Genomic DNA, 9,648 nt, shown 5'->3' on the forward strand with positions numbered 1-9,648 from the left:
TTTTGGTCTTGAAGTGTGAGGCCTCAGGCCGAGCAGGGATACCACTGTCAGACAGTGGAGGTGCCCCTGGCCATGTAACCTGGAAGGCAAAGTCCCTCCAAAGAAGTAGGAAAATCAGGGTGGAGAAGGAAGCCTTGGGAAGGCAGCTTACCCTGAAAAGAATCTGAAGTGGGCCAGATAGGGTTAGGACCCGCCTGGCCTGAGGGCTTAGGCTCAGAAACATCTTCTGCAGTAAGTAGGGGAGTTAGAGCTGGGGCCAGGGAAGAGTGAGCTCTGCTTAGCGGGGCCAGGAAGTCCCCAGACTAGTCATAGACTAGTTGCCCACCCGCCAGGCAACGCAGTCCTGTAAAAGGTGGGCTGGCAGATTGGGCAGAGGTGAGACTGAGCTGAGACAGCTCACTTCTAACCCAACTGTCAATTCCCAAACCACCTCTCTGCCTACCCCTAGGCCACAGCCCTAGCTCAGGCCTCAGGCCCCCTTCCTCAGATTAGGATCATGAAGCAGCCTCCTTATCCCTCTCCAGGCTCTGTCCCCCAAGTCTGTGCTCTTTGCTGCATCTTTGTGATCCTTTAAGAGCTCCCCATTGCCCTTGAGACAGAAGTCAAATTCCTGAACTAACCCCCAAAGTCCACCTTGATCTGGCCCCCACCTGTATCTCTGCTGCCTCTCCTGTACCCATTCAATACCTCCATCTACCAAACTCATCGTGGTCTTTTGGGTGTGTGGCTCCTTATCCCTCGGATGTCCTCATCCCCATCTCAGCTTCTGGAAACCTTCTACACTCAATACATGTCTTCCTCCTTCAGGAAGCCTTTTAGAACAATCCAGTCCTTGGCCAGCCCTGTGAGTGCTACCAGATCGCCTTGTCTCATGCTCTCTTCTCGAGGCCTATGGGCCCCCTCCCCACAACAGAGCCAGCTCAGGGCCAGCCCTCCAGACTCCCTGTTGCCCTATGCCCAGCCCTTTGCTGGCCGCCGAGGACAAAGATACAGCATTAGGGTCCCTCCTGTCAAGGAGAACCAGCGTACTAAGGGAAGCAAACCCACCCACAGATGCTCACCACAGAGAACAGACTGGGAAGAAACAGTCCACCTAGTCCAGGGCTCAGAGGAAGGAGGGAAGGCCTTCTTGGGAAAGAGGGATCTGAGCTGGGCCTCGAAGGATTTAATGGTAGAGGAGCAGAAAGGGCATCCTTGGAGAGGGAAGGAGCAAAGGAAAGAAGAAGAGAAGGGCAATGCTTAGCAAAGTAGGGCTTTGTCTAAGTGAGGGGACAGGGGGATGGGTGAGGTGAGAAGGCTGTGTCCCTCCTGTGGGGGATGGGAACCATGAGATTGCCGAGGCTGGAGTAGGGCTCAACCCCCAATGCCCTGACAATGATGGCCAGAGAGCATACAGACTAGAAACATTTCTTGACTGTTAGTGGGCTTTTGCCCATGTCACACCCACTGCCTGCCATGTGGTGGGCATGTCAGGGCAGAGGGAGGGATCAGAAGGCAGGGCAAGGTCCAGACTCAGGGCGTCTGTGCTTCTTGTAGAAGATCAGGGGAGGGGTACATGGAAGCCTCTGGCCCAGGCTGAACATTTCCTCACAGGGTGGCAGCTGTGCCCAGACTAGGCTGGGCACAGATCGAGTGGATCTCAGGTCCCCAGAGCCCAGTGGGTGGCAGTCAGGATGGCTGCTTTTCAGGGGTCATCAGTCGCTCCACCTCCCGCATGAACCGCAGACACAACTCTTCTTGCCAGGGCAGAGCCACACACTGCACGGCCACGGGCAGCCCCACGCTCTTCTTCACGGCCTGTGAGGGACACAGGTATCAGGATGGGAGGTAGAGGAGGCAAGACCCCGCGAGGGACCAGAAAGCACCCCAGCTGGAGAGGAGGGGCAGCATGGCAGGGCCGGGCTGCTGTCCTTCAGGTTCTCTCATGAAGAAAGGTGAGCGAGGGGGTGCCTGGCTGGCTCAGTCAGTAGAGTATGTGACTCTTGATCCTGGGGTCATGAGTTCGAGCCCCAGATTGGATGTAGAGCTTACTTAAAAAAGAAAAGGAAAAAAAATGCAGGCAAGGACTACATGCACTTATGCTGCTTCCTTCACAGCAGCCAGCATTGGGGTGCGGGTGGGAGTCCAGGGGAAGGGGGACCCTGGGGGCCAAGCCAGGCCCTGTGGCCTCACCTTCTGTAGCGCCTTGTCCCAGATATCTCCAAAGTAGCCCCTGTAATGTTCCATCTGCGCCTCGTCCTCAGCGGTCACTGTGGTGACAGGCACCACCCCCGCTGGGAAGTCCAGGCAGTTGTAGAGCAGAGTGTAGCTGACAGCCGCTGAAACACAACACAAGCGGCTACAGCAAGCCAGGCGACCTTCAATGCCAACCGTCTTCTCTGTACCCCAGCCTTTCATCCCGGGAAATGGCACCCTGCCTCCACAGACAGAGAGGGGCTCTCTCCCAGGGCCACAGAGATTCAGGTGAGTGACAAAGCTCAGGAATCCAGATTCAAGGTAGGCTGGAGAACCTGCTGGGGCTTGCCCTGTGCCCTTGCCCATGAAGCTTCCCCACCTGGAATGTTGTCCCTATTTTCTTGGCTTATCTAAATCCCACCTGGACTTTAAACGCCACCTCCCCAAACCATAGACTCTGTAACTCAAGATCACCAACTTCAGTAGTGCTGTGAACAGGGAGCTCATTCCCACCCAGGACATCCCACATGACTCCCATCTCTCCAGCCAGACTGTGAGCTCCCCAAGGGCAGGGCCCTCCCCAAGGGGTGTAGCCCTCCCCTAAGGCTCCTCTTCTACTTCCCAGCAGCCTTCTGGACACTGGGCCGCACTTCCAGAGGAGGAAAGGCAGGTGGGAGTGTCAGGGGTGTGGTGGGGCAGCAGGCCTCACCTGTGGCCCTGCCGGGAGCATTCAGGTTCAGAGCAGGGCCCAGCATGGGCGTGAGCAACACATCCAGGTCCAGTGCTCTCCACTGGGCAATCACAGAGTTGCGGTACACCTGGGGAGGATGCCAGAAGGAGCCCTTGGACCCAGCCCATCACAGAGACTCTCTAATGAAGGGACTGTGGCCAGGGTGGCTCGGGCCCCAGCACCTGCCCCTGGGTCTGGACTAAGCCTGGAAGGGATGGAGGTCCTTGGGGCACACAGGCATGGCCACTCTCAGGCAGCATCAGTTGCTCCACCTCCCACACGAATCATAAACATCATTTTTCCTGCCAGGGTGGGGCCACGTAGTGCCAGACAGCACCAGTGGGGGCAAAGAGGCAGCCAGGACAGGAGCTGACTGACCCAGTCCCTAAGGATGAGCACCTAGGCAAGTGAGGATCACAGACCAGTCCAGGGAGCAAAAGGGGGAATGACAGGCTACTCCAGGGGACCAGAGGGATCAGTGGCCAAGAGAGCCCACTGGTAGGTGTCCTGTCTAACTCTACCCCATCCCCCACCCTACTCCACTCTAGGGGCTCTGACCTCACCTCAATCTCGTACTGCAGTTCCCAGAGCTTTCCAGCCGACCTAGGCAGAGGGAACGAGGTCACTGGCCATGGGGATTTGCAACATCAGACTCCTACTCCTAACCCCCCCCCCCCCCAGATCTCAATCCTCCATGGGCGCTTCTCAACTATGGGAGCTCTGAGGCAGATGCAATACAAGGGAGAATTTCAAATCCCTAAGTTCATGTCCTGCTGAGAAAATCAGGCCCCAAGAGGGACTTAGGCTATGCCACTTAGTGACTTCACAGCACAGCCAGGACCATATCAGGCCTGATTCCCAACTACCCTTAGTACACAAGAGAGGCCAGAGCTGCCAAAGGTCCTAAATGCCTGGCAGTGAGAGAAGGGGCAAGTCCAGAGGATGTCAGGGCCTAAAAATAAGGCCATTTATGCCCTTTTCCCACCCGAGGCACTAAGGGGCAGGCAGGACCCAGTGAAGCTCAGTTCATGTCAGACCTCCAAGAGCAGCGTCTCTCACAGGTTCCCAAGTAGCCCCCTCTCCCCTGTGCCTCAACATGCTTCCTTTCCTGGTCCTTTCTACCCATGCATAGCCAGGTCTTCTCCTCTCCAACCCATCCTTCCGTGATCCCTTTCAGGCTTCTCCTCTCTAGCCAGACCTGGACCCTGAGAAGGCAAACTTCAAGGTCCCATCTGAAAGCCACAGAGGTTGCCACCCTGGCTGGGCCACTTCCACCTCAGAAGCTACTTCCCTCATCTCTTCCTGTCAGAAACCACTTAACCCCAGGTCAGGGGAAGAGGGGGGTGGGATCTAGGCATAGGAAATGTCCTTACCGGGACTTCATACTGCCAAGAAAGGCTGCCATCCTCGGGAACTGCCAAAGGACAAACACAGTGTTAGTGACTCAGCTTTGGGCTGAGTGCAGCCAAGCCACCTGTGCCTCTTTTCCTTCTGTCCCTTCCCCCAGGTCCCAGGTCAGCACCTCTTTTAGCACACAGGCTGGCTGAAGATTGCAGGGCATGGGGTGAGGAGTATGGGTGGGGGTTGGAGAGAAGAGGAGGCCATGCTCACCCAAACCAAGAGAGGCTAAGGCGAGAGGGGAAGAGCCCCAGAGGCCCCCTGCCAGCCCACCCCAACCCTCCACTCCTTGTGCCCTCACCAGAGGCTTTAGCAGGAAAGCCAGCAGTCCTTTCAAACACCTGGGTATCTTCAGAACTGAGATCAGGTCTCCCAAGCAGGGGTCCACAAAATCACCTTTGCTGGGAGACAAAGGGTCCAGTTCAGCATTTCCTCCCCAGGCCTCCCTCCTGGCTTGGGTCCAGTCCAGCACTCCCTACTCAGTGTCATCTCTTCGGTGATACCCTCTAGACTCCCTCTTCAACAGACTCTGGTAACCACTGGTCTCCAACCCCTTCACCTGCCTCCTTTTATTTATTTTTTAAAAGATTTTTCTTTCTTTTTTTTTTCTTTAATCTCTACACTCAACATGGGGCTCAGAACCACAACCCTGAGATCAGGCAACCCCGAGATGCTCTACAGACTGAGCCAGCCAGACACCCTTATCTGCCTCCTTTTAAACACGTGACTTGTTTCTGCTGATCACTGGGATGCCTGGACTCCACTCCACACTGGAGTTCCCCAAGGCAGGACTCTGTGTCTCCCTCCCTGGCAAACTCAGCTTAAAGCAATAAGGACTCAATGAGGGCAATAGCTTCCTGGCCAGGGCTTGGCACTGAGAGTATCCCCTGTAAATGCTGATGCCAGCCTAGAGGTACAAGCGGAGCCGTCATGACTCTTGTTTCTGAGGCTGTCTCTAGCTCTAGAGTTCAGGGAAAGGTCTCAGGAGGCTGATCCTAAGGGTTCATTCCCAGGGCCAGAGTGAGGGGCAGCCCCTTCTGCTGAAGACTGGACCATACTCAGCTACGAGAGGAAGTCAAGTCAGCCCAGGCACATGACCAGGAGGCACCTTCACAGATCTATCTTCCACTCCTATCAACCCTTAAGGACCAAAGGCTTCTCTAAACATGAGCTCTTTAAAGTCCCTTAAAGTAGTGGGGTACCTGGGTGGCTCAGTCAGTTAAGCGTCCGACTTCAGCTCAGGTCATGATCTCATGGTCCATGACTTCGAGTCCCAAGTCGGGCTCTGTGCTAACAGCCCAGAGCCTGGAGCCTGCTTCGGATTCTATGTCTCCCTCTCTCTCTGACCCTCCCCCATTCATGCTCTGTCTCTGTCTCAAAAATAAATAAAAAATAAAAAATAAAGTCCCTTAAAGTAGGCCTGGCCCAACCCACCCACTCCTACTCTACAGAAGAGAAAACTACTGAAAAGGCAGACTTGGCTCAAGTCAGAAGAGCCTGGAGTCACAGCATGATGTCTAGATGTCTCTCTTCCTGTTTCATCCTGCCCTTGTCTCCCAATCTTCCCCAAATAGACAAGCAACTCCCCTGACCACCTCCTACCTCCCAATGAGCTCCCATCAATTAAGCTCTGCTCAATCCAGCCTCCCCTTGAGCCAGTACCTTTCTAAAGTCTCCCTGGCAAAGGATCTCCAGGCTCAGTCTGCACAATTAGAGGGGCAGAGAGGTCCCTGCCCAGAATTCTCAGAGCTTCTTTGTGTTCAGCTGAGGCCTGTCTCCCATTTTCTGCCAGATTGGCCCACACTGGGAGTAACAGAACCCATTGCTCTCTCTGGGTCTAATGTCCCCACCCCAGACCCCAAAGTCCACATCACTCACAAGTTCTGTAGGAAGCTGTGGCCACCATCACTGAACAGCCCACCTGTTGAGAGGATCTCCAGAGCATGGGGTATATTGCTTGGCAGGAAGGGGATCAGCTGCAAGATTAAGGAGTATAAGGCCCCCACACCTAAAAACCCTTGACTGCCACAACCCCCATGCTTCCCAGGCGGCCCTGAGAATGGACTGGACCAATCCTGCCTGCATGGTAGCACCCCCTGGAGCCACAAAGGCAGCCTTACTGACCCATGAAAACTCCCTTAAAATGCATTACCATGAGAGAAGTCAAGCCAAGCCATACATGAACTAACTTGTCTCAGATAAGCAGAGTAGAGCCCGTTGGCTCACCACCCTGGGATGGTGGGAATCTCTGGACAGTTGTGCACCACTGTTTGTAGTTGATGAGAGCCTCCCATATAGCACTCACACATCCCCAGCACAGGGCTGAGTTCATCACCAATCACTTAACCTAATTAATACGATCAGCCCTCTATCTATGGTCCCACAGGAACACAGTTCCCATCCCAACCACAGAATAATCAGGGTGAGAGGATGCCAGGGACAGGCGGCAGCCATGGGTACCAGGAACGTTTCCCGAAGGAGGGGCCACACCAGGACTTCCAGGTTCCCACAGCCATACCGTGTGGCCAGCAGCCTCCAGGCTCTGCTTCGTCTCCAGCAGGGCCCGCTTCATGGCCGGGGTTGGTGTGGTATAGTTGTCGGTCTCATAATACCCCACACGCAGGGGCCGAGAGCTTGTGTAGACCTGGGGGCAAACACAGGAGTCAGAATCAGGTCAAGAGAGGGAAGCCCAAAGTAGGGCTCCTAGGGATCTTAGAAGCTACTCAGCCCCAAACACAGCTGAGAAGCTGCAGCCTGGATCCCCGGAAAATGACTGTCTGAGAGGCCAGCCCTTTCTGCCTCTGACCCTTTCACAAAACACCTTCACAATGACTCTGCAGGAGGGGCCCAGCAAGGATGAGGGTTCCCACTGGTCATATGATGAAACTGAGGCTTTAGGTGTTGATAGGAAGACGGGCAAACAGGCCCAGTACATACTGACAACACTAGGTCCAGAACCCAGGCATCCTGAGCCAAGGCCCTCCACTGCCTGTTTCAAGAATGCAAGTCCTGGCTCCCATGATAATTTGTTCCAGACCTCATAAAAGGGACCTCACCTCTCCTTTCCTCCCTTTCAGAAAGGGGTTCATGAACCACCGGGTTGTTAGAATATCTTCTGTCAAGGAGCAGGAACTCACCCCACCAAGTCCAGATATTCTGCCTACCAAGAAACACCCAAGTTCTCCCTCAAGTTGTTCTCTGAGATGCGTCTCCTGTTTCTCGATGACTGCAGAAGAGGCTGGGGTCAGAAGGGGGGGGCCTTTCCTCAGCAGAGCCCCACCCCACCAGGCCAGTTTGGAAGCTTCAGGGTCTCCACATGCAGGCAAGAGCTCCATCTGGTGGCTGACTGCAGAGAAGTTGACCCTGGCTGCAGACCCTTGAGGGTGGGTTTCAGGAAACAGAACCTCCAAGCCCTATCCACAATGCCAAGGGGCTGCTCTCTGGGCTCAGGAGCACCAGTGATAACCAAATTCAACCCCATGCCCCCCAACCCTGCTCACCTCCTCCTTGAAGGGCAGCGGGGGCACGGCAGCGTCCAAGCGGAACATGTCCTCACACAGTAGCGCTCGCAGGCACAGTGCTAGGCTTTCCACATCCCGGGCCATGGGGCCAACTGACATTTGCACTGTGGGGCAGGGAGGGGAAGGAAAAAGATCACCCTACCCTAATGGGCTCTGGGGCACAAGCAAGGGCTGGGACATGGCCTAGGAGTGTGAGCAGAGACATGGAAGTAGGAACTCCCACCTAGACCAGGCTGGGAGCCAAACACTGCCCCCAGGAGATGCAGGGTAGAACTGGATCAGGCAGACCCCCCTCCACCAGGGCACTGAGGGAACCCCAGACCTCACCTGCTACCTGTCCATAGACACAGCCCTTCAGGCCACTCTTGCTGGATAAGAAACACAAAATGTTGGAAACAGGAAATGGTCACCCTCTGCCCAACCTCAAACCCATACAGCAGCTTAGAACTCTCACCACTTTAGAAAGTAGGAACCAACACCAATGGTGCTGTGACATTCCCTCCCAGGAAAACCCCAGAGTGAGGAAATCCTTGCCTGGGGCCTAGAGAGGTTGAGAGCTAGGCCAAGATCATAGAGCAAGAGATCCAGGAGCTCCCTCCACCCACCACCCACACCATACCTGATGCGGTTTCCCGTGGGCTTGAGGCCACAGATGCCACAGAAGGAGGAGGGAAAGCGGATACTGCCTCCGATGTCAGTACCTAAGCCCAGGGGGGAGCCTCCACCCGCAATGAGGGCCCCTTCACCCCCAGAGGAGCCACCTGGGCTCTTAGAGGACTTCAGTGGGTTCAAGGTCTGGCCAAAGAGGGGATTACTGCAGTCATAGCTGGGGGAAGCAAGAAAGGGTCAGCTCAGGTCACACTGGTGCCAATGCCCCTGCCCCCACCCGGCACCCAATCCAACCTGAACATGGACTGAGGGATGTTGGTGTGCACGAAGGGCACAGCGCCCTGTAGCTTCAGCACCTGCACCACCACACTGTCACACTCTGCAGGCATGCTCTCGTTCAGGCTCAAGCCCAGTGTTGAATCCTGGCCCTAGAGGGAAGGATAGGCGCCAAGAGGTGTACAGCTGATGGATCAGGGGCCCTTCAGCAGAGGGTCCACTCTTACTGCCATCTCACAGGCCAAGGCAGAGCACACCCATGGTCCCTCTCAAGGCCTCTGGACCTGATACTTCCTCTGAGGGCCCAGGGTAACCCAGGATGCAGACATGGCTGGCAGGGGCAGGGGTGGGGATTGAAGCCTGATGTGAGGCAAGGGCATACCTTGTAGCTGAAGCACTCCTTGAGGCTCACAGGGACTCCATAGAGCAGGCCCCGCTTTGGGGCCTGGGACAGCTGAGTCTCACAGTCTGCCAGGTAGGTGGTTACACAGTTGGTCTCTTTGTTTACTTCCCAGGCCTGGAAGAGGGAGAAATGGACACAAGGCAAAGTGAGATTGGCCTTTTTTAAAAAAAAAAAAAAGAAAAATTGTGGTAGAATATACATAACATGAAATTGGCCTTTTAAAGTATACCCAGGGAAAAACCAGCAACATGGCCCGGAGCCAGGAGGGCAGAGAATAACTTAGGGCCCACCACCCATCTCACTGGGGACCTCTAGTCCCAACCTCACCCTGGCAGTCTCTGGCCTCAACCCAAAGACAGAGAGAGTAACTCCAGGGCCAGGGCACAAACAAGGCACGCAAAGGAGCAAGACACTGGCCTCAGATGCTCCCCAGAGGGGATGAGCTGGGAGGAAGATGACCTCTGGCCGCTCCACCTCCTCCCCTAAGGTACATCTCTGCCTGTGAAGCAGTCAGGAGGAACCAGATAGGGGCAGAT

The 9,648-nt window shown here is 55.3% G+C and overlaps 1 protein-coding gene across 1 annotated transcript; it reads right to left on the bottom strand.

The window, feature by feature from the left end:
• Positions 1–1,391: 1,391 nt before the first annotated feature.
• On the bottom strand, positions 1,392–9,268 carry LOC125918119 (fatty-acid amide hydrolase 1; the record flags this gene model as incomplete). The annotated part of the gene is made up of 13 exons (XM_049624160.1): positions 1,392–1,797; positions 2,173–2,318; positions 2,885–2,993; positions 3,469–3,508; positions 4,279–4,319; positions 4,605–4,704; positions 6,182–6,279; positions 6,822–6,947; positions 7,804–7,928; positions 8,152–8,192; positions 8,444–8,650; positions 8,728–8,861; positions 9,092–9,268. Coding segments are annotated over 13 exons (1,473 nt in total), but the record flags the coding sequence as incomplete, so codon positions are not given.
• Positions 9,269–9,648: the final 380 nt, after the last annotated feature.

Source organism: Panthera uncia, unplaced genomic scaffold, assembly GCF_023721935.1.
Source record: "Panthera uncia isolate 11264 unplaced genomic scaffold, Puncia_PCG_1.0 HiC_scaffold_458, whole genome shotgun sequence".
Classification (NCBI taxonomy): Eukaryota; Metazoa; Chordata; class Mammalia; order Carnivora; family Felidae; genus Panthera; species Panthera uncia.